Consider the following 26,075-nt stretch of genomic DNA (forward strand, 5'->3'; position numbering starts at 1 on the left):
ACACGAGCAGAGATTGAGAAAAAACACCAGGACAAGAGGACATCCAGAGGAACATCATTGATGGAGTGTGGTGGGGTGTCAGGAGCGTTTTGTACCTGGCAGTGTGGATAACACTCAACTGTTCATCAGCGGGGCAGAGGGGAGGAGGATGAACTGACAGGGGCTCTATTACTAAGACCTCCTCCTGGGACTCCCGGGAAGGGCAATGTTTTTAAAGTTGACATTTTCTTTAGAAAAAAAGGTTCTGTAAATTGTAGGAGGTTATAGATTTACAACATAAACATAAATAAATACATGTACAATAAATAAATTATATATTATAATAGAAATATTTAGAAATAGAAAATGTCCCCTGACAAAATATCTTAAGTTTACCTCGAGCACATACATCTAAATTGGTTATCATGTCAGATGTGTACAGACCAGGTATCTATCTATCTATCTATCTATCTATCTATCTATCTATCTATCTATCTATCTATCTATCTATCTATCTATCTATCTATCTATCTATCTATCTATCTATCTATCTATATCCATCCATCCATCCATCCATCCATCCATATCCATCCATATCCATCCATCCATCCATCCATCCATCCATCCATCCATCCATATGCACACTACCATTTTAAAGTTTGTGGTCTGTATGATTTTTTTATGTTTTTGAAAGCAGTCTTTTATGCTCACCAAGGTTGTATTTATTTGATCAAAATAACAGTAATATTGTAAAAGGTTACTACAGTTTTAAATAACTATTTTCTATTTGAATATGTTTTACATTTGTATATTTTCCTGTAATAACAAAGCTGAATTTTCAGCATCAGTACTCCAGTCTTTAGTGTCACATGATCCTTCAGAAATAATTCTGCTGATTTGCTGCTCAAGAAACATGTATTATAATCACTTTTGGAAATGGTTGTGCTGCTTAATGAAGTGTGGGAAGTGTGGATTTTTTTTTCTGGATTTTGAACAGAAAGCTTGAATAACCACTTTTATTCGAAATATAATCTTTTGTATAAATGTACAAACACATTCACTGTAATTTTTGATCAATTGAATGCACCCTTGCTGAATAAAACAAAAATGGCCATATTAAATATGGCCATATTAACTGTCTTAATAATGTTGCCTGGTCTTCTGTATGATTTATCATGTACATTAATTCAAAGAGAGAATTTTTTTTTGTCTTTTTAAAAACTTTTTCCACCTCTAAAGCAAATATACATATATATGAAATTATTAGAATATTTCCTATGATAAATCAAAAAAGCATTTACAATGCAAAAAGAATTCAAGTTCTGAAAGGTATATGTTCATTTATGCACTCAATACTTGGTCAGGGCTCCTTTAGCATGAATTACTGCATCAATGCAGCGTGGCATTGAGGCGATCAGCCTGTGGCACTGCTGAGGCGTTATTGAAGCTTTGAAAGCAGCTTTCAGCTCATCTGTATTGTTGGGTCGGTTGTTTCTCATCTTCTTCTTGACAATACCCCACAGATTCTCTATGGGATTCAGGTCAGACGAGTTGGCTGGCCAATCAAGCACAATAATATCATGGCGAGCAAATCCGTCAGTAGTTATTTTGGCACTGTGGGCAAGTGCTAAATCCTACTGGAAAAGGAAATCGGCATCTCCATGAAGCTTGTCAACAGATGGAAGCATGAAGTACTCTAAAATATCCTGGTAGATGACTACGTTGACTTAGGATTTGATGAAACACAGTGGACCAACACTAGCAAACGACATGACACCCCAAATCATCAATGACTGTGGAAACTTCACACTGGACTTCAAGCAAGTTGGATTCACTCTTCCTCCAGACTCTGGGACCTTGATTACCAAATAAAATGCAAAATTTACTTTAATCTGAAAAGAGGACTTTGGAACACTGAGCTACAGTCCAGCTCTTTTTTCTTTTTCTCTTTAGCCCAGGTAAGACGCTTCTGACATTGTCTCTGGTTCAGGAGTGGCTTGGTACTAGGAATGTGACAGTGGAAGCCCATTTCCAGAAGACGTCTGTGCGTGCTGGCTCTTGATGCACTGACTCCAGCTTCAGTCCACTCCTTGTGAAGCTCTCCCAAGTTCTTGAATTTTTCCTTCCAGTCAACTTTCCATGACCATGCTTCATTCAGCGCTCTGCGAACAGCCAGCCCTTTCAGCCATGACCTTTTGTGGTGTCAATGGTCGTCTTCTGGACAACTGTCAAGTCAGCAGACTTCCCCATGATTGTGGTTGAGAGTACTGAACTAGACCGAGAGATACCCGGTATTTATACTTTATGATTGGTAATTTAATCAAGTTTGAAATGAAATATTGTAATATTTTTAGGTAAGTGTTTATTTTATTTATTTATTTATGTTTGTATATAGCTGTATATAGGCCTTAATTATCGACATTAACATAAAAAAAGATTTGAAACATTTTAGTTTATGTGTTATTAGTCTAGAATACATAAAATTTTCACTTTCTTAAATAAAAAAAAATACCCGAAAGTGAAAATGAAACGCGTGCTCCCTGATGCGCGCAAATTAGGCTGCATACAATAGTCTGTCTCCCAATATCAAACCTATCTCTGGACTGTGTAGTTGTGGTTCTGGTCTCTGTTTGCACTTTGAATATTGAGAGAGTTCTGTAACGTCTGAAGAACGACAAAAAAGGGAGGCTCCGTTTTTGAACTTTTAATCGGAACGCAAGAACAACTGTACACAAAACGCACCAGCCAACTCACTTGATCGTTACTCTCTACCCGGCCTTTTTCCGAACTGTCACTGTCTTAACCCTATAACTGCCGGCGCAAAATAAAACAGCAATTTCACAACAATTATAAAGAGTCTGTGTGCTTAATTGCACTTGCACTTATTGTTTGCACTTAATAAGACTATTTATTTTAGTTATTTACACTGTTTTTATTTACATGTTCAATATGTGGAAATTAGTTAAATTAGGAGGTCACACACAGCCTCAATCAGAAGTTCTGGAAGCTCATAAATGTACAGTAAGGTCTGAAGAGACTCATGAAATCATCCAGGAGAAAAGCCAGTCAGTTGAGTTTGTGGCAAAACCTCTTACAGTGCTTGTATTGTATATTGTTGTCTTTCAATGCATTTGATAATTCATACTCATAAAGTAGAACTGAAATGACATTCATTCCAAGATTATTAGTTAAAACATTTCAAAATGCACCTGCAGACTATTTTTCCAGTCATGAATTTTGTCATTGAGGATTTCTATAAAATATTGTGCTAAAATCTCATCTCTTTCTCATGAATCCAATCACGAGTCTCGTCTCGTGAGATAAGTGTCTCGTCACACCCCATATATATATATATATATATATATATATATATATATATATATATATATATATATCAGCGTTTCCCCTACCATTGTTTTGAGGGGGCAGCCCGTCCCCCCTGAAAAAATGACAAAAATATACCCCAAAAAAACGGATGTGCGAGCTCCATGTAGTAATTTTATCAGTAAAAATGTCAAAAAGGAACGGAGAAGGTGACAATCCTAAAAAGGCCAAAATTTGTTTTTATTTCTTAAAAGCTACAAAATCCAGAGAAACAACTCGAAGCAAAGCCTTGGTGGAGATTAGTGTTGCACGGTGTACCGATACTTCAAAAGTATCGCGATACTCGGAAATTAAAAACGTCACGATACCTACATTTATCAGTATCGATACTTAAAAAATAAATTAAAAAAACGCCTCCCTATGGACGTCTGTGTTTTTTTCCTGCCGCACGCAGCAAAGAACCTGCCGCTGTCAGTGTCATGTGACAAAACACTACAGCGAGATGGCTGCATGTGCGAGCACAAGTGGTCCACGACTCGTAGAAAAAGATGACGCGAGGAGTGACATGTGGAAGTACGTTGCCTACCTTGCTCTGTTGCACGGTGCACCGATACTTCAAAAGTAAATCGGAAATTAAAAACGTCACGATTCCTTAATTTATTAGTATCGATACTTCTAAGAATGACCGCGTTCCAGATTTGTAAGGCCGGCGACACACTGGCTGCGTGTCGTGTCTGTTTTTATTTCGGCTCCCATGTTAACTGCCTGCGTGACACACGCGTCTGGGCGCAGCTCGAGACGCGCGGAAAACGCGTGCATGCTATAGAAATAGAACCGACGCCTATTTTTCACGCGACACGCAAGCGTGTTGGAAGCGTTTCCAGGCAAAATAGAATAGGAAAATATGTTTCTATGTCATTTTGACACGAATACATATTAATAAATTACATTTTGATGTTTAAAAGTTTTGACATAAATACAATATAAATGTAATTAAAAAAAATATTATCGATTTTCAAATATTGCACCTCTCAATACAGAACGAATTATTCTGTAGCCTATTTTGCCGTCAACACTGCCGACGTTGTCTTTGCTGCTATATATTTATGTTTAACATGAAGTATAGGCCTTCCACAACTCTCTCCCCACATGTCAAATATATCACCAATGAGGCTTATCATATGTTACCAATATTAAACATTGTTTAATATAATCGCTGTTCATATTTTTATTCAAAGTTCAGAATCAAGATAAAGCTCTTATGTTTCTTATGATAAATGAGATAATGCTGCTAAATTTATACTTTTTTTTACCTTGAATGTCATTGCTCTAATTTATTTTTTATATTTTTATATTTCATATTTTGTTCAAATGTTTAATATATCTGCTGTTCATTTGTTCATTTATTAGTGTGTTATATGATTAGAATGTTGTCCCGGTTTTAAAATAAAGTACAGCAATGATATTTGAGAGTGTTTCTCCCTTTTCAGGAAAAGTATCGAAAAAGTATCGAAATCGCAATACTTGACTTGGTATCGGTATCGAAACAATAATTTTGGTATCGTGACAACACTAGTGGAGATGCCAATTTACTGTATAACGCGGAATTTCACGGAAATAGTAACTTTTTGGATGAATAAATAAAAAGCAGTTCAGTACACTTGAAATCAAATCGCGATATAGACTAGTGTGTGTGAATATTAAACCGCAAAAAAAGACTTTTAAAGATATTTAAATACGAATCTGCATGTTCTGTGTGAATGAATGGTGCAGACGACGCGCAGTTTCATTTACCACACACACACACACACACACACTGAAGCACGTGTGACGCCTGCGCAGTGTTTTGCCTATATGAGGACAAAAATGCATGAACTTCATCTCCAGACTCTAGATCCGCTCTGAAAGTCACTTCGAGAGCATTTAACTGCTTCATTTGAGAACAGTTATCGTCATGTCAGAAACACACAGAAACTCACACGAATACTCGTTCATTTAAATGACGTTTAACGAAAAATAAGTAATTTTTTAAATACATTTTTTTTAACGTTTTTGTCACCATTTCTGAACAAGCTTACGATTAGGCAAAATACACAAAAAGCTTACAATATATGTTAAAGTTTTCTTTTAGTTGAAAGCATTAAACAGTAGGCTTATTTTAAGCTCCATTTAGACCATTTAAGACCATTTAAGCTCAAGCAGCGCGAATGGAAAAAAAACGGCTAATAAAGCAGACTGCACCAGATATCGTGCAGAACGTACACATACACTTGAGTCAGATGATTATGTGTGTATATTGTTCTCTTACGAGAGGTCTCTCGTACTTGCGTAAGATATCTTACGCTAGGGGAAAACCTCTTTTCCTCGAGATATTGAAGCCAAAAATTATCCTTAATTTTGCAATAATGTAAAACGCATTGCAGCAGCATGCAGACATGGGCGAGACAGCTCGCGCGCCCATTGGCTGCTCTGCGGCAACTGCACCAGCCTATCGATAGAGGCTCCTCATGACGTCAGAACCAATGAGGGCGCTTCGCGCCCATTACGTCATGTCCCGCCGAAATCAGGTGGGGCCAGGGCTATAAATACGGCCCAGAGAGGCTGGTTTGGTCAGTTTTTTATCTCTTCAGCGGGCTCACGCATCGCTGGATCCTGAGAGGAAGCCGCGCCGTCTGAGTCAAGCACCCAGCGGGATTAATCTGCATCTGAAGCTGCCGGTCGACAACTCGCCGCCTTCAGTCGCCGTTCCTGCTGACGCTTTCCGGCGTACATATCCTTTTCTCTGCCACTGTGTTTTGTGTATGTGTGTGTGTTCGCCGCCGCGACACACACTCTCATTGCACTAAAAGAGCCGGGCGTCTTTTTCAAGACGCCCCTTTCCCCCCCCCAACCCGCAAAGCTCGCCGGTGCGCCCGCTTGCCTTGCCTGCTTGGAGGATGATACCTGCTCTCCCTCTGTTCGAGCCGCGCAAACCGCGCCGTTCACAGGGGATGTCAGGAGCGGACGGTCACGGGGCTAGCTTTCTCTCTCCCTCTGTTCGAGCCGCGCAAAATGCGCCGTTCACAGGGGAGGCGGGAAGCGGACGGTCGGGGTTAGATTTTCTTTACGTACAAGAAAGCTACCCTGCCTCTGCGCCCCATTCACGCGTCAATCACCAGCGAAAGGAGAAAATAGTGTTTTAGTCCGAGCTGGACTGACCTCAATATTCTCACACATTTCTCAGTTCCCTGATCAGGCGACTGGAAATATAAATATTGCAGCGCCGGCAAGCAAACGCCGAAGAAAACATGTTGACGCTCTTATATGCTCGTGCATCTGAAAGCCTTTGTGTTCCCCGCTGTGGCTCAGTGGCGGAATTTTTGGTTTTTCACACGAGAGACCGGGGTTCGAATCTCGGTCTAACGGCAGATTAATTATGCCTCCAATGCTTCGCTCTGTCAGTTCCCTGAAAGGCGACTGCAGATGTGCATTTTGCAGCCAACGAGCGCGTTGTACAACCCGCTCGCCTGCACCCAAACACCGTTTCTATGGTTCCCGTGCGTCACTGGCGAAAGGAGAAAAGAGTGTTAATGTCCCGCTGCGGCTGGGCCGAATTCTATTTCTCATTCCCCTCTGAAGTTCAGGCGACTGGAAATGTCATACTGCAGTGAGCGAGCCTGTTGTAATGCACGCACCAGCATGTTGACGCTCTCTGTTTCTATGGCAACTTCTCGCTCGTTCAGTTCCAGAAAATGCGACTGTTCCAGTGTATTCTGCAGTAAACAAGTCGGCGACACATCGGCTTGCCTGCACACAAACGCCGCTTTACGGCTACCCAGATAAATCCCATAGAGTGTATTTTCTGGTGTTCCGGTCACGGCCAATGGTGTTATGAGTGTAGACAAAATGCCCACTGCCTCCCCAGTGCTCATTCCTACACAGAAACACAGGTTTCTCTGATAATACTCGCGCTATATAAAAACCTTTATGTCTTCCCCTGTGGCCCAGTGGCAGATTCTCAGGTTTTCACGCGGGAGATCCGTGTTCGAGCCTGGGTCTAACGGCAAAAAAAAAAAATCAATGCTCGCTCTGTCAGTTCCCTGAAAAGGCGACTGCAGATGTGTATTTTTGCAGCCAACGAGCGCGTTGTACAACCCGATCGCCTGCACCCAAGCACCGTTTCTATGGTTTCCGTGCGTCACTACCTCCATTCTCACACATTTCTCTGGAAATGTCAATATTGCAGTGGACGAGTCTATTGTAATACACGCACACCTGCAAGAGCTTGTTTGTTCCAGAAAATGCGACTGTTCCAGTGTATTCTGCAGTAAACAAGTCGGCGACACATCGGCTTGCCTGCACACAAACGCCGCTTTACGGCTACCCAGATAAATCCCATAGAGTGTATTTTCTGGTGTTCCGGCCACGGCCGATGGTGTTATGAGTGTAGACAAAATGTCCACTGCCCAGTGCTCATTCCTACACAGAAACACAGCCCGTCGCACAGGGCTCGCGCACATGAAATCGACCCAGATCGATTGCGCATTAAATGTGGTAAATGTGCCCACTGCCCAGTGCCCACAAACACTACGTTCTGCATGTCTCAAGGTTTCTGTAAAACGAAACCAACATGCATTTTTGCTCTGCTCAGGCAGACAATACTCTCAGTGTTGTAAATGTGCCCGCTATCCCACGCCCACATTCACACATAGACATGACAGGTCTTACGGGACTCGCCCAGCCCTCCCCCTCTCGGTTGACCACCGCAGAGGAGTCGAGCGCGGGCAATCTGCCCGCTGTTATCAGCGCGCCCCCTGCCTCAAATGTCATAAGCGCGACGCTTATGTTGCAGCACACTGAAGCCCCTCTGTCGCTGAGCGACCAGAGCGCGCTTCGCATTCAACCCCTAGCCATTCGTGCAAACGCATGGGCAAGGCTACCCGGGGTTTCGAAGTGGGTGCTAGACATTATAGAAAGAGGCTATTCGCTACAGTTCGGTCGACGCCCGCAACGCAAAGCGGCGCGAATCGATACTACGGTGAAAAAGGAAGTAGCACATCTACTTCGGGCCGAAATAGCGAAGTTACTGAGCAAAGGGGCTATAGAACCCCTATCACAAGCTCAGAGCAAAGGGGGCATGTACAGCAGATATTTTCTGGTACCCCAAAAAAAAAAAAAAAAAGAAGACGGGGGTCTCAGACCCATTTTAGATCTAAGACGACTAAACAAAGCACTTCTGAAACGACGGTTCAGAAGGCTCACGACCAAGAAAATCCTCTCGCAAATTTGCCAAGGGGACTGGTTCATGTCGATAGATCTGAAAGACGCTTATTTTCAAATACAAATAGCGTCACGTCACAGGCGATTTTTGAGATTCGCCTTCGAGGGCCAGGCATATCAGTACACAGTCCTGCCATTCGGCCTATCCCTGGCACCTCGCGTATTCACGATGTGCATGGATGCAGCGCTCGCACCCCTCAGGCTCCGAGGCATACGAGTGCTGAATTATTTGGACGATTGGCTGGTTCTAGCTCGATCACAGTCGGAGCTCATAGAACACAGGACCATATTACTCGATCACCTCGAGAATTTAGGTCTCACAGTCAATTGGGCAAAGAGTTCACTGTCTCCCAGTCAGAAAATATCTTTTCTGGGCACAGATCTGGACTCGCTGTCTATGACAGCACAGCTGTCGCCGCAGCGCAGACTAAGTATTCAGCGCATGACAGAGATTTTTCGCCACGGCGCTTTAGCCCCGCTCAAAAAGTTTCAAAGGATGCTGGGTCTCATGGCTTCAGCATCCTCAGTGCTTCAGCTGGGTCTGCTTCGCATGCGCCCGCTGCAGTATTGGTTGAAAGCGCGCGCCGCGCAGAGCTTGGACCTCCGGTCTCGCGCGCCTCAAGGTCGATCAGAAATGCGTCGCAGCTCTGAAACCTTGGACAGTGACCGACTGGTACCAGTCAGGTGTAAGCCTGGGGACTTCCTCGAGTGTGAAGGTGGTGTCTACGGACGCCTCAACCTCGGGATGGGGAGCGCTGCTCGAGGGCAGACCGTTATTCGGCCAGTGGTCGGAACGGGAAAAGCTTCTGCATATAAACTGCCTGGAAATGATGGCAGTCGACAACGCGCTGAGGCGCTTTTGTCCCCAGATAAAAAAGACACCACGTCTTGGTCCGTTCGGACAACATGTCAGTGGTGGCTTATATAAATCACCAAGGAGGTATCAGATACAGAATCCTTCACAGGCTGACGGAACACCTCCTGGTCTGGGCTCAGCACAGTCTGCGCTCGCTCAGGGCAGCGCATGTGCCCGGCCATCTGAATGTGGGACCAGACAGACTGTCCAGAAACAATCTGCCGACAGGAGAATGGTCTTTACATCCACAGACAGTCAAAATGCTATGGCGGACATTTGGCAGAGCGGAAATAGACCTATTTGCGTCTCAAGAGAACGCTCATTGTCAGGAATTCTTCTCCAAGAGCAGGGATGCGCTGGCTCACGTCTGGCCCCACTGCCCGCTCTATGCGTTTCCCCCTGTCACGCTCCCACCCCAGGTGTTAGAGCGAATCAGGGAGAGCGGATGCCCAGTGCTACTCGTCGCCCCATTTTGGACAAACCAAGTCTGGTTTCCAGTCCTGATGCAGCTGACGAGTACCGCCCCGTGGCCGATACCGGTGAGGAGGGATCTCCTCTCGCAGGCGAACGGCTCGATCTGGCATCCTCGCCCGGAGCTTTGGTCCCTACATGCGTGGGCCATCAACGGGTACCCGTTAACCTCCCAGCGGGAGTGTTAAACACGATCACGCAGGCTAGAGCTCCATCTACGAGGCGGCTCTATTCCTCAAATGGTCTGTGTTCACTAGCTGGTGTACAGCGAGTGGCACTTCACCCTCACGCTGTGGGGTGCCAGAGGTTCTCTCCTTTTTACAAGAGCTTCTGGATAAGGGCAGAACCCCATTCACGCTCAAAGTTTATGTGGCGGCCATAGCAGCGTTCGCTGAACCACCGCTTGGCCAGTCATTAGGAAGGAACGATCTGGTCATTCGCTTCCTTAGAGGAGCTAAGAGGCTGAACCCTCTCAGACCACCCTCAGTTCCCGTTTGGGACCTTTCCACGGTTCTGGAAGCCATGAAAGGTGCCCCATTCGAGCCAATACAGTCAATAGACCTGAAACTCTTGTCTTTCAAAACAGTGTTTCTTCTGGCTCTCGCTTCAGTGAAGCGCATAGGGGATTTGCAAGCGCTCTCAGTGAGCGCGACGTGTATGGAGTTTGGGCCGAATGACTCGAGAGTCATACTCAAACCAAAGCACGGATATGTTCCTAAATCCCTCAATACAACGTTTAGGGCACAGGTGATCTCCCTGTCGGCCCTGCCGGTATCTGAAGAGGAAGGGGACGCAGGCTTCCTTTGCCCGGTCAGGGCGTTAAGGGCCTATGTGTCTCGCTCATCTGTTTTCAGACAGACAGAGCAGCTCTTTGTTTTGTTCAGCGGACGTTCTAAGGGACTAGCTGCGTCAAAACAGAGTCTATCCAGATGGATAGTTGATGCTATAGCGCTAGCTTACACATCCAGGGGCCTGCAATGCCCGATAGGTGTCAAAGCGCACTCCACAAGAGGCATGGCCTCGTCGTGGGCTTGGTCCAGTGGGATTGCCTTGCAAAATATCTGTATGGCGGCAGGCTGGGCCTCCCCGTCTACATTTATAAGGTTTTATAACCTCGAGGTTCCCGTTTTGCAAGCTAGGTTGCTCTCGGTTTAATTTTTCAGTATTCCCCGCCCGATGCTATCGGCTCGGGATGCTGAAACTGCTAGAGCGTTGATCACGGATCGTCTGTATACTCCTGTGGGCAGTGCGTAAGTCCCCCATAGTTACCAGTCCAGGCCGAGTTCGCCCTGGCTGTGTGGAACACTTGATATAACATGCTCTTATCAGAGCTCCATATTACAGGAATGATGCTATTCTAGCCCCTCTTCCCGGATTCTCTGTGAGTCCCTTGTGATTAGGCACTGTATGAGCCCCGGGCACCTGCCCTTGGGACTTTAGTGTTATGTCTCAAGCACGCACGGCGTTTTACATTGTGTTCCCCTAGCGTAAGATATCTTACGCAAGTACGAGAGACCTCTCGTAAGAGAACGTACTCGGTTACTAACGTAACCTCGGTTCTCTCTAGAAGAGGGAACGAGTACTTGCGTATCTTGCCGTGCATGTGTCATGTTCTGATTCGCTTCAGCGATGAAAAAACTGACCAAACCAGCCTCTCTGGGCCGTATTTATAGCCCTGGCCCCACCTGATTTCGGCGGGACATGACGTAATGGGCGCGAAGCGCCCTCATTGGTTCTGACGTCATGAGGAGCCTCTATCGATAGGCTGGTGCAGTTGCCGCAGAGCAGCCAATGGGCGCGCGAGCTGTCTCGCCCATGTCTGCATGCTGCTGCAATGCGTTTTACATTATTGCAAAATTAAGGATAATTTTTGGCTTCAATATCTCGAGGAAAAGAGGTTTTCCCCTAGCGTAAGATATCTTACGCAAGTACTCGTTCCCTCTTCTAGAGAGAACCGAGGTTACGTTAGTAACCGAGTACGTTTCACATTTATGTTGAGAAAAACAATAATATCCACATGCAGGCGTGCCGCCAGCAATTTATGGTCGTTAGAAAACGTGCTGCGCTGACAGACGTTTCAGAGACACAAAGATAACGGTGTTCTAAGTTTCTAACAGCACTTTGCGTTTTCTGTTCTTAAAGGGATACTTCACCTCTGGAAAGATGAATGTGTATTTAAAAAGGTCATTTATGTAGAAGAAATGTGAAATTATTTAAGAATTTGGAGCTTTCTAGACTGAGAAAAGCCAGAAAATGTATTTTTGGCTTATGTGGATGAAAGACAACAACTCCCAGAATGCACTTGCTTCGCTGCCCTAGGAGGCCACTTCCAAGCCACGCCTACCGGTTAGAGAGCGCAGTTGAAAACAACAAGGCTAGGCTGCTAGTGAGACTCTGACGAGTTTACCCGGGATTTCGAGATCGCCCAAAATGTCCGGGATTCGGCTTTTGCGTTCTACAGTCGCCATTCATTATGTTTACTGTGGCGAGCAGGACGAGCCTGAGGGCCGCGGGAGAACGGCGTGAGGCCGGTGGCGTGATTACTGAGACGCACCGGTCTCCTATCTCTCACAGAGGAGCGGTAATTTTCTTAGCAATGTTAAAACGCACATCAACCGATCACTTGTTTAGCGTTCATGTAAACACTACATTCAGATTCACCAATCGGAATGAATTCAGTTAGATTGAAACAAAAGGTGTGCATGTAAACAATTAATGGCGACTGCAGAAAGCAAAAGTATGGGCGGGTTGAAAACATGCGGGACAGCCCCTCCTACTGGCTGTAGTCTTTAGCCTCTGGCCAAAAAATCCTCTGATGACGCAAAATGATGATTTTTGCGTCATCGGAGGATTTCTTTCCAGACAAAAAATACAAAAATCTCTCATCTCAGGGGGATATGAGGGTAGAAAGCACGGTAATTTGAAAATACTACAGGTTTTCTACTAATACAAAGCTTAATGCTAAATCCTGAAGTATCCCTTTAAACCTGTCTCCCTCAACGAAACTTCAATGAAGTATATGTCTCAAAATTCATTTTGCTATTAGATAAGTTATCATCTCGGATCACGCAGGGTCCAGCTGCGCTTACCTGCAGTCGTGAATGCAATGATGGACAGCTGCCTTTCCTCATTCGACTGCTGTTTGGATTTCATGCGATTTCTCATTGTGGTGATGATATTATAACTCAGATTAATTAATTAATTTGATCAAAAAGTAATTCCATTTTGTAAGATAATTTAGTAAGATAATTTTCAAGTAATTCCAAACTTCGCTAGGCAGACGACAACATTATGTGATCAAATACAAACAACTTGTTAACACGCTCCACAGCACCACCCAGTGCATTTCATTATAACTGCAAGTTAGCGCTTGGGATTTATCATGGATTCACTGCATTTACGGCCAGCAAAGCAACGTAGTAAAATTCGAATAGTATTTTATTTTTCGAATAATTACAGATCGAATATTCGAAAATTCAAATATTCTTGCAGACCCCTAGTAATAATAATACTAACACTAATACAAATACAATTATCATCAAAACTTTATTTTTTAAGGAATTATCAAAAATGTTCTTCCATGTTTTAATTTTAACAGTAAAGCTCATTGTACAGCACGTTGTTTGACAAAAAGCTTGTTTAATTTCATGTGATTAAAATAAATCAAATTTATGCTTTATGTCTTCATTTGATTTCAATTAATTAGACATGCTTTTTGATTACAAAAAATTGTATGGTGTACAACAGTTCTGGCAGAGAGCTTCATTACTCATTACAGAGAGCTTCTGAAGGCTATGACAACACCACATATCCGTAAAACGCCCGCTCCGCGACACTAGTAGTTTCAGGGGGTCTACCACCCCCCCTGAAAAAAAAATTCTAAGGGAAAAACTGATGTATATTTAGCTCAAGTCGCCATTTTCTCTTGCTTTTTTTAACTCTCCCCATCTAATCATCAACATTTAGAGACCACTTCTCATGATCCAATCAATTACTGATACATAAAATCCCACCCTACATGTTTTTGTCATTAAACATTCTATTTGACTCGAATGTGAAATGTCACATTGCGTATGTAAAATGGACAAATGGTGTCATGTTGACTTCAAGAATAGGATTATTTGCAATGTGCCTTGGATAAATCAGGTACATTTATGTAAGTGACCTGGTTTACAGGCAGAAGTCTGTAGAGATCTTTGAGACCTGTCCAATGTCCTGTAGTTTTGGAGTGGCGTCAGGACTCAAGCTAGAAATGCCACCTGCTCGGTCTCTACGGCCTGTGCTCATTCTCTCTGCTCTATTAGCCTGACTGCCTGAACCATCACCTGCTCCAGTTTAGATAGAGCACAGACGTTAAGTGAAAGACTGCAGCATGACAAGGTGTCCAAATGGACAGAAGAGGATGACAACACGCACATACTTGTGGTTTACAGGAATTTTCCATAGGCATAATGGTTTTTATACTGTAGCCTACAAACTGTATATTCTATCCCCCTACAGCTACACTAACCCAACCCCTAAACCAACCCATCACAGAAAACTTTCTGCATGTTTTGAATTTCAAAAAACATTGTTTAGTGTGTTTTAAGCCATTTGTTTTACGACCCATTTGGTAAACCATGTTTATGTTGTATAGCCATGTCATTTCACAAATTTGTGTCCTCATAAACCATATACTTAAGAGCACACACACACACACACACACACACACACACACACACACACACACACACACACACACACACACACACACACACACACACACACACACACACACACACACACACACACACACACACACAAGCTCAAAAGCAGAAAACCAATCAGTGTCTCATCTCAATATGTGCCTCCCATTAAAATATTTTACACTGAGCTTATTATTAGAGAAATATGTAAATGTATGGAATAACACAAAACTACAGACAAAACTACTCAATTAGTTTCTCAAAGACTGAATCTGCTAGTTTAATGTAGGCAAACCAGCATTCACAGCACACTAATTAAAGCACGGCTGGGAGATTTTAATGGCTTTCAGAGCAAGGGAATGCAGAGATTTATATTGCCCAGTAACAGGCTTCACTGGCCACGTATAAACTGCACTTAAATATGGTTCTTCCTCCACTGCTGAAAGCTTAATCCTGTTCTTTACTGTTTGGATGCTTATTTTAGTACTATTTCAATGGCAGAGAAGATTTTTGTTTTTTAAATTACAGTAACAAAATTATTTTAAAAACTAAAGATTCTGAAAGCATTGCAGGAGACCCCATAATAATTTAATATAGATTTACAATAGTAACAATAAATTGTATTTTATTATATGATATTATTAAAATGGTATTTTTTAAATATGATAGTTTCATTATACATATGGTGATTATCTCTAAGGTGGCCACCCATCTTAATATATGATATTTACCATCTGAATCTTACAATGTCATGTCAGCAAACGGAAAAGTCAGCCAGCTGTTTATTATTTATGTAATTTATTATGTTAAATATTGTGTATTTTGCCCTAACAGCAGGAGAGCCTTTTACCCCAAATACCATACTTTTACTAATTCTTCCGTTATTGAAAAACTTAAAGGAGAACTTGGTAACTTTTTTAACTTAATAAAACTGTCTAGAAATCATTTGGATGGTTAAACAACCTGTTCTGGTGATATTGGTGACTTTCCCCGCTCCCCCCAGCGTTCCCAGGCGGAAAACCAACCTTGCAACTTGCGCACTGCCGTCCCGGCAAAGTGAAATTGGAAGTCTCGTGAGAAGCGAGAACTAGAACGAGAACGAGCGCGAAACACAAATTGCTTTACGGCAATTCGACATAAACACACACGCATGTATGATGTATTACCAGATTACTCACCTCGGTAGACATAGCTCCACACGATACAGTTGGCTTGCTCCGATCAAAACAAACGCACATGAGCAGCGGTAGAGAGGGGGAGGAGGCCGCCGCAAGTGAGTTTTTTACGACTGTGTTGTGAAATATAGGCCCCCCCACAGCTGTAGGGGGAGCTCGTGGGGAAAACATGCGACAACAAAAGGGAAAATCAGCGAAGAAGTGACTAGAGTTCGCTAGAGTTACAGAGTTCTCCTTTAAATTACCTTGAACAAATCATTAAGACGACCTGTTGCCAGGAATTAATAAGTAAAGTAATAATATTACTTTTAAAAGGAGTGAAGAGCAATAACACATTTTTTTATTGAGTATCGAGCCCAAAAACTGTTTGTGACCAATTCAGTTGCAGTCTGAACCCCATTACTATATACTTTATATTTGTGTTGTTCAGCCGCACTGAATGTGTCCAGAACCAGTCCCAATTGAAACTTCCAAGTAAAAGCCAATATGTTTTGGAAAACATTAAAGGTGTTCTGGCAGGATGCAGTAACATGAAAGGTTGTGTCTGTAATAGGATTGTGCACCTGTATGTAGACACTTGAAACATTCTGGTTTGTTAACAGCATTATGTGTGTGTGTGTGTGTGTGCGCTATGGCCTAGAGGCTCGTGGCCCCGGGCCCTTTGCTCCCAGGCTCCTTACCTGGAGTCAGCAAAATGACAGAGGTGACGATCAGAGAGCAGATGACCAGAATAACAAGCAGTGCAATCGCTATTCCCTTCCAGTTCCTCTGCGGAGGGTTACTTCCCACCAGCTCCTACAGAAAGAGACGGACAAAGAGAGAGAAAGCATGTGAGTCGATGAATGCAAATGGGAGGTTAGTCAAGGACAGTTGTGTGCCAGTGAGCAGCACCTCCTGGGAAACTGCTGTTGGCCTAAAACAAATTCTGCCAACATCTGTGTAAAAAAGTGTCATTTAGTGTGACATACACTATTGTTCAAAAGTTTGGGGCTGGTAATGCTCACAAAAGCTGTATTTATTTGATTCGATTTGATTAAAACCTTTTCTATTCATAATAAAAGGTCATTTATTCCTGTGATTGAATAACTCCAGTCTTCAGTGTCACATGATCCTTCAGAATTCCTTCTAAGAAGCTGATTTGTTGTTCCTGAAACATTTATTATTATTATCAATGTTGAAAATAGTTGCTGCTAATACTTTTTGTTCAAACCGTGATATTTAATTTTTCAGGATTCCTTGATAAATAGAAAGTTTGAAAGGACAGCATTTATTTAAAATGTAAATTTGTTTTGTAACTAATAAAAGTCTTTACTGTCACTTTTGATTAATGTAATGCATCTTAGCCGAATAAAAGTATTAATTTCTTACAGAAACAAAAAACTAAAAATAAGTCATACTGACCCCGAACTTTTGAACATTTGAATTTTTTTTCTTCCAGCAACAGAGGAAGATTTATTGGTTAAATAAAGTTTGAAGTTCTGAAAAGCTTGAGGGCGTTTTAATTTCTAAAGGCCAAAAAAACACATACATCATTTGTATTTGGTTCATGTGTTGTGCATAAGAACTATGTGAAGTAAAGAAAAGCATTCTTTTTTTTAATTTATTTTTTTAGATTAATTAATTGATGTTAAGCATAAAACAGAACAAATTTTCTAAATGAATATTTAGCAGTAGCTCTACTCTAACTGAAACAAATTTGATTAATTATTGGAAGTTCCTCCACATGAAAACATAAATTTGAGCATAAGAGGAGCCATTTCAAACTGGCGATGAATCAAGTGTGAATGACAGACAATAAACTCAATAAATCAAAACAGTTTGTTTATTAAAAAAGCAGAGAACAGACCCGCTCATACAGATGCCGCTAAAACACAAGATTCACAACAAGCAGACAGTTAGTAGACACAGAGCATTTGAACTTCATAGCAGAATGGATGCAAATAGAGTTGAAAGTAGCATGCGGCTGTGGCCTGTGTTCCAGCGGCTGACATTTTTATTGGACTCAACTCAGTCTAATGAAGTGGAAGTCTAGTGGCGAGGGCGGCATTAAACTCTTTAAGGCCTGAGCTGTTAGTGACCTTGTTCCTGTCCTAATTGAATAGCGCGCCAGACATCATTAGCCTGGAGATAACAGTAGCCAGAGCCTGTTTACCGGGACACCCATTACAAGGACTCATTAAAGTCCCTTTCTCTCTCTCTCTCTCTCTCTGTTTCTCTCTTCCTCTCTAGGGTCACACAGACAGACTCTTCCTTTCTGGTATGCAGACATAGCAACTGAGTCTCATGTGAATAGAGACACATCATTACAGCACTAACCACCAACGGCACCTTTCACCCTGCCCAGGGCTCCAGACTGCGACCATTGTTCCTGCCGGTGTGACCAAATATTTATTTACGTTTCACGGACCGGTTATTAGTTTGGACCAATAATAGACAGCGCAGCGCCCCGAACTTGCCAGTCAAGGGCCGATCTCGATCACGCGACACTGTTACTAGGAGATCCAAAAGAAATCCATTGAATTCACCTCAGAATTAATAACATCATCGCTGCGAGATCCAGTGAGAAACACTCCGATTCGGCGCTGAGTTCTCAGTTCCAAACCATAGATATCAGATCAAACAGCGCTGACATGGAAACCAGGAGAAACACTTATAAAAGGCTTTCAGTCCACAAATCAGCAACATTCACCATGGATTAAGGCTAATGTAGTAACTCTTACCATAACTATGGTATTGTGACAGAAATAGTCAAACACTTACAAGTACTACACATCTTTTTCCAGCACTTCAAAACTATAATATCATATATAAATGTTATTTTTAATGTGATGACCAACACATTTTTTGTTCATCCTTCAAAGACTGTCCTAAAACTAAACAATTTAAGATGTAGGAAAACTGTTATTTAAAAAAATAAATAATAATACCATTGTAAACTGTAGGATGCTTATTGGCTATTTTTCACTCCTTAATATAAATTTGTTCACTCGTTTTGCTTTTTAATTAATATTAAGACATTATGAATGATAATAAAGTTAATTTCATTTACACCCTAAATTAAGCTTAGTGCTTTATTGTCAGCCCCAGTGCTACCAGATATTTTCTGTAGAACTCAGTGGCTCTGGTGCTGCTGCCCTCAAATGTTAGTCTGGAGCCCTGTGAACTTAAAATAAAACTGCACATTGTAATATCTGTACGTTAAGTCTATTTATTATTAAAGACTTTGTCAGTATTACAGTTATTTGGGGGGGAATTTGAATAATTGCATTGTAAGCTGATTTAAGGTGTGCCCCTAAATTTTCTGCTTGTGCTCCTAAAATTTTCAGTCAGGGGCTACAGCGATCCAGTAAAAATGCATTACCTGGCGCTCCAGTTAGTCTGGAGCCCTGCTGCCTTACTTCACATATGCGATCCTAATGACAATAACAGCTGGGTATATTTTACCCACAATGCTCTGCATCTTAATGAGACACATTAAAGGGATGTGTTCACCGATTATCATAAAGCTTTGTATCAGTAGAAACCCGGTAGTATTTTCGAATAACCGTGCTTCCCTCCCTGCTTCCCTCCCTCATGCCACCCTGAGACGAGATTTCTGTATTGTGTGTTTGGAAAAAAAAACTCTGATGACGCAAAAATCGTCATTTTGCGTCATCAGAGGCTTTTTTGGCCAAAGGCGAGAGACTACAGCCAGTAGTAGGAGCTCGTTCCGCATGTTTTCAACCCGCCCATGGGGGATCTCACGATAAAACGGCTTCTTTTCAGTTTCGAGTCAACTAGTAGCCTAGTTGTATAATTTCTTCTGATACTGCCCTCTGTAACCGGTAGGCGTGGCTTGGGAGTGGCCTCGTAGGGCAGCGAAGCAAGTGCATTCTGGGAGTTGTTGTCTTTCATCCATGAGCCAAAAATACATTTTCTGGCTTTTCTCAGTCTAGAAGGCACCAACTTCTAAAATAATTTCACATTTCTACTACATAAATGACCCAATTTAAATACACATTAATCTTTCCAGCGGTGAAATATCCCTTTAAAGGAGAACTCCGGTGAATTTTTAAGTTAATCTTGATCGTTTTACCTTTGTGAGTACTGTCTATAGAAAAAAAAAACGAACTGGATTGGTGCTTGCAACGCGGAGCTGTTACAGTTAATGCCCAGAGCTCCCATTCAGCTAAAACGGCAGTTATGGGGGCATAAACCTAAAGAGTGTCTTTGTGCCTCTTAACAGACACACAATGCAATTAAAATGTCTGTCCAACATGAACAGGGCCTTTACATGACAACAAGATGCGTTTAGCAACTCAGCCATTGTTTAAACTCACCTAAATAGTGTTTTAGACGGCTAGCTGTAGTCTCGCGCTGAAGTCCCGTGGGAACTCAGTTGTAGCCGGAATACGACGCTCCTCCCACCTGCACTATGTGCGCGATTTTTTCCCCCAAACCACTTCAGCGGAAATCCCGCCCTGCAGCTGATTTCATTTGTTTAGGTTACAGTGACGGGTAGGTATAGGCATCAGTGTTTGGTGTAGGCAATCTGTAATTGACATGACCAATGAAAACCTCAGAATCAGCTGCAGGGCGGGATTTCCGCTGAAGTGGTTTGGGGGAAAAAAATCACGCGCACTTACTATTTACCTTTTTCCGGCTACAACTGAGTTCAAGATTAACTTAAAAATTCACCGGAGTTCTCCTTTAAGATAAGTGTACATGTGCACACACAAAAGCACCTAAACGGGCTGATTATTTTTGTTTTGATTTGCTTTTTCTGTTGTTAATATTGAGTCAACAGATAAATTACACCACAATCGGTATCTGAAAAATAGCACCCAAAATCATAGGGAAAGTAACATCTTTAAGCAATTACATATTGCTTAAAGCCAGATGCATTACAGAAATGGTTGACACGTACCAATTTGAGAGAAATACATTAATTATAGTTCTAATAACAACTGGGATGTGTGATGTACACTCAGCAAATCAGCTAAATTTAAGCATAATTTAACGCACTACTTAAAAAGTTATTGCTGTCTCAGAAAAACATCAAAGACAAAAGGAATGGAAGAATGGAAGTTGTGTGTGTAGTGATGAACCACAATGAAACACGAAGTTGCATGGTGATGCTCTAGAGCAGTGGTTCTCAAACCTCTCCTGGAGTACCACCAGCCCTGCACATGTTATATGTCTCCCTCTATCACACCTGATTCAACTCATGAGCATTAGTAGAGACTGCAAGACCTGAAATGGGTGTGTCAGATACAGGGAGACATACAAAATGTGCAGGGCTGGTGGTACTCCAGGACAGGTTTGAGAACCACTACTCTAGAGAGGTGTCTTCGAAAATCTGTTGAATAATACAGTATAATAATAAATGTGTCTCTAACACAGTGAAGCATGGAGGAAGAGGTGTCATTGTGTGGAGAGCCTTGCTAGCTGCTGCTATTGGTGAGCTACCTCTCTGTGAAAAGTAATTTAATGCTTTGGAATACAGGAGAATATTGCAGAATGGCTTGCTTCCCACAAATGAAAAGTTTTTATCTAAAAAGGAATGATCAGATGCTATTTTTCAACAAGAAAATCCTCCTGCCCAAATTGCAAAGACAACCAAGAAGTGGCTTGAGAACAAGTCCATCAAGCTCATGTTTGATCAGAGTCCCGATTTCAACTCTATAGTGAATATTTTTGTCTCACATTAAACTCAAACAAACTGGGATACTCATGAACTGTTTGAAGCCATCAACATTGAGTGGAACAACACAGACTCTTGTTCCTGTAAAAAGATGTCTAAAAGTTTAAAAGTCTAAAAGTTTACCCACACATTTAAACATTAACCATTCTTTAAACATTTAAAGAAAACAAGTGGGAAGGCTATTCCATGCTAAGTTACTTTATCTACAGTATTTGTGTCAGTTTTGCTCATTTCCTGACCATTGATTTGTGATTTTTACAATTTAACACTTTTCTTAGGACTGGTTCACACAGAATACGTTTTTGCTTGAAACGTGAAAAGCAGGTTAGTGGAAAAACAGAAAAAAAGCACAAGGTCTAGAGACACATTTTTTAAGAGTCAAACTTCTTTTAACTTAAGAGTCGCATTTTTAGAAAGACGTGTCATACGCGAGACACTGAAAAAGATGAGAGATGTGAGCACAACGGTTAAATACATCTGTCTAGCACGTGTTTACCTTGAAAAACAATGGGAAAGTAGCGTAGTGGGATGGAAAAATGCATTCTGTGTGAACAGTCCCTTAGAAAAAACAATGCTTCAACCTGTTACGACAAATATAAAATGGACTGCAGTAAATATACATTGGTAATCTGTATCGCCACTGGTTATAAAATAAATAAATAAATAAATCAATAATAAGCGAAGGTGACTGTGGCGAGCAGGACGAGGCAGAGGGCCGTGGGAGAACGGCGCGAGGCCGGTGGCTTGATTGATGATGAGCGACGACAGTGTAGATCGAGGGGCTTCACTGTCATTGCTCCTCCTTTTATGCTTCGCTCCTCCGTGAGAGATACGAGAACGGTGCATATCGCAGGTGTCACTCATCATTAATCACACCACAGGCCTTGTGCCGCTCTCTCACGGCCCTCGGCCTCGTCCTGCTCGCCACAATGACTAACTGAGGTGAACTGTGCCAATTTTTAATGCTAACAGAGACATAAGCTGCATGGTAGGGGAAAATGTTAAAAGTGCTGAAATGATTTACTTCAACTGATTCACTGGATTTAACCAATTATTAAGCAGCACTACTGTTTTCTACATTGATAACATTAAGAAATGTTTCTTGAGCACCAAGCATATTAGAATGATTTCTGAAGGATCATGTGGCACTGATGACTGGAGTAATGGCTTCTGGAAATGTAGCCTTGCAATCATATAGGAATAAAATACATTTCAAATATATATTAAATTAGTAATAAAATCTTGGTCACTTGCAAAATAGAGCACACTTTATGCTGAATGTGGCTCAAAGAAGCCTTGTTCTGACTAGACCTGCAGCAACGTCCTGCAATACAGTCCAGTAATGGCCCACACCTGGCCTCTCACAAGACAAACACACAAGCGAGGGACAACCCAGATCTATGACATCCATCCTGGACCATTATCATAATGACCGTGCCATTACAGCAGCTTAGTAAACACACCACACACCTGTTTATGACAAGCCCTCTGCCTTCCATTAAACCACCGCAACACTTTCCTACCAGGAGAGCTATTATACTTTATAATGGCTGCTGTCCAGAAAACCATTATAATTTTTTATATATTTTTACCAGCAACTCAAAATAATACAACAAACCCACGCTGACCGCTAACTATAGCGTACTTTCATATGTACAACACAAAAAAAACACACACATCCAGATAATACTCTACTGCCATGTTGTGTGCACAAAGAGAAAAGGATACAGAAAAGAAGTAAATAAATAAAAAAAGAGAAAGTGTTTTGGCAGGTGTGAAATGAATACAGATCTGTTGATAACAACAGAAAGAGCGCAGTACTCCAGCTTTCATTCCCTGATTGGAGGAGACTACAGCTTACAAAGCCAATGAAAAAAATAAAATAAAAAACACACACACTTGAAAAGACACACTACAGCCTGAGTGCAGCTCAGAAAAACAATGGGAACAGACAGACAGGAGGGAGGATGTGAGGTGACTGTACAAGCTGCATTTCTGTCTTTGACATATAGGTGTACTTTACAGATACTGTATGTGCGTCCTGAATTACACATTACTGCACCACCCTGCCAAAGCTTGAGTTCTAGTTTCTAAACAAGCTGGTGGTGGAAATGAATGAAAAAAGTAGGGCTGTGCGATATTGACAAGACATTATATTTTTTAAACCTAAATAAATGCTTACATCATCTGTTGTGCCTGGTTCTTACATTTAATCAATACTTTTAATTAGTATAAGACACAATAGGGCTGACATCAATCAAATGAAATCAGTATCAACAAAACTTGCAATGCAGAGGAAACACTTGCATAGATGCATTGCGACTGTTTAATGCAGCTCAGAGGGGACATGCATGCATTAACCTGCAGTTACAAATGCATAAATAATATGTTGATGTTTTAAACATAACACATAGAATACTGATATTAAATGAAAAGATACTTTCAATGTGACATTAAAACCGACAATAGGTGGCAGCAAGTCACTGTTAATGAGTGAGTCATTGAGTTTCAACTGATTCATTCAAACGGCTGATTCGGGAACAAAGCATTTGACTTAATGAGTAAGTCATTGAATAATTTATTTGAATGATTAGTTCATTCAATAATAAAACACACTGCCGCGTGTTGCTCAGAGATGCAAAAAAGTCCTGTGGCTTTGATTGGAACTATTTTCATTGACGAAATACAGCAAAAACAAGCAATATTTTGTCTAAAATGTAAGTCACTTAATATTAACTTCTTTTTATTGAACTGTTGTATAAAATCAATATCACATTTGTAATTATGCTGATATTTGAAGTAAAAAAATGGCACTCTTCGTATGATATTGATTAACTATATAAAATGATTATCTTAAACATTGAGGGCATTCTAAATGCATTTTAATAGACTAAATCACGCAGTGAAAGCATGCGCTAAATTTTAAAGCGCACTAGTGTTAACCCTCATCATGTAGTGTATGCGCACACTCTCTAGATGTGTTTTTGTAAAGTGAGGGACATACTCGATCGCACATTGTTAAAACAACAATCACAATATTATTGTAGACAATATGTATCGCACACCACTATAAAAAAGATTTGCATCTACACTGAAAATAAACATATGCAGTTGGTGCATAAAACGTGACATTAACTTGACATTATCGCCAGAACAAGGGCTTGGAGGCATCCTGCATAAAAACACAGGATTAAAGACTTGAATGTACAATATTCAAATTGTTCACTTATTGGTGGCACGCACTGAACAAAAAACACAATATTTACAAGTCCACTTAGCATGCTTGAATCAGTAGCAAGCTATCATTTGCTTTCATTGAGATTCAAGGCAGAGCAAGGAGAAGTGTGTTAAATAGAGGACATTTGCATTGCTAATCTCTATTGTCTGATGTGACCTCCCAAGTCTTCCACTTTTTTTACATCGTAGGTCAAGATTTACCCGATATTGGCATATTTCTTGACTGGTGATTTCAGTGATGAACACCTATATTTCAAATATAGCAGACAAAAAGAGTTTTCTCAAAACAGCATTGCCCAGTCTGGAGTGTGTTTCCTCTACAACGATGTAACTCACTGCTTAACCACCGCAGTAGGATGCATTACATGGCTGTACCTTTGTCAATTAAACCACTTTGATTCAACAATATAGGACTGTCATTAATGATGTCACATGCACGTGGTGGAGTATTAACTTCTGCTATTTAATCAATTTGAGATCCCAATTCATTATTATAGGTCATATACACAAATAACGGATTTTTTTTATTTATCATGTAGCGTGTAATTGGCGTACACTTCACTCCCATATACGTAATAAGAGTCAATAGACCTAACTGTTAAATGTTGCCAAGCCACATGTCTATCAACTTGGTACATTCATAAGAATTCAACTGAAGTGTGGGTACAGGTGTGTGTTCAGTATACTTTGAACATGGTTCATCCAATCAGATTTTAGAGCTGGAATTATCAGATTAATAAGGCTTCCTAGCCTGGGTTTCCCCATGCTGCCTTGTGCGCAGCGCGATTTTATTCACGCTGCTAGGCAGCCTGGATACCATGGACCAGATTTTCCCCTCAAAAAGGGAACCAATCACAGAACGGGGAGGGAGCAGCAAGACGATGACGACGTCTATGCGACACACCGAAGCAGTTTGTTTATATCTATGGATCCAACATGGCATCAGACGCGAAGTTACCTTTCGATGCAGCCTTAGATAGTGTTCTAAGTAGTTTAGAACGCAAGTTTATTTCGTCTTCTTCCTTGTCGGATTTCTGCCGCTCTACATACGTCATCTGGTATAATTGAAACGATTGGCTATGAGCTACGTACAGGCGCATTTGATAGACATTTGTAGCGCCCAATAAACGGCTCTGGGCATTCGTAAACCACGCCTCAAATACTAGAAAATGAACATGTGGTTCCCAGACCACGTCTCAATGAGACGAGGTCTGACGTTAGCCAGGCTAAAGGCTTCCTTCAACAAGGTAGAAATGTCAATGAAGTTTGTGAAATGTCAAAATAAAAGAAAGTAGAGTTCCTGAGACCTTTCATTGAAGCAGTTAATGCCGTCACATGACACACAAACACATGGCACGGCACGGAGCAATAATACATTAGTAAGTAGAATATTATCACTCCTGAAG

At 41.6% G+C, this 26,075-nt stretch overlaps 1 protein-coding gene and 1 long non-coding RNA gene across 4 annotated transcripts in view; one reads left to right on the plus strand and one right to left on the minus strand.

Moving 5' to 3' along the window:
• The window catches only part of LOC309509977, a 961,882-nt gene that overhangs the window by 691,839 nt on the left and 243,968 nt on the right, over positions 1 to 26,075 (plus strand). The window lies entirely within an intron of this gene.
• dpp6a (dipeptidyl-peptidase 6a) overlaps positions 1 to 26,075 on the minus strand; it is a 447,069-nt gene that overhangs the window by 112,760 nt on the left and 308,234 nt on the right. For all 3 annotated transcript variants that reach the window (XM_082184974.1, XM_082184975.1, XM_082184973.1), the window contains one exon: positions 16,430 to 16,544. In XM_082184974.1, coding sequence (XP_082041100.1) covers positions 16,430 to 16,544 — 115 coding nt within the window. The remainder of the gene's footprint in view (positions 1 to 16,429; positions 16,545 to 26,075) is intronic.

The sequence above is a fragment of the Leuciscus leuciscus genome, assembly GCF_965113295.1.
Source record: "Leuciscus leuciscus genome assembly, chromosome: 11".
Lineage (NCBI taxonomy): Eukaryota > Metazoa > Chordata > Actinopteri > Cypriniformes > Leuciscidae > Leuciscus > Leuciscus leuciscus.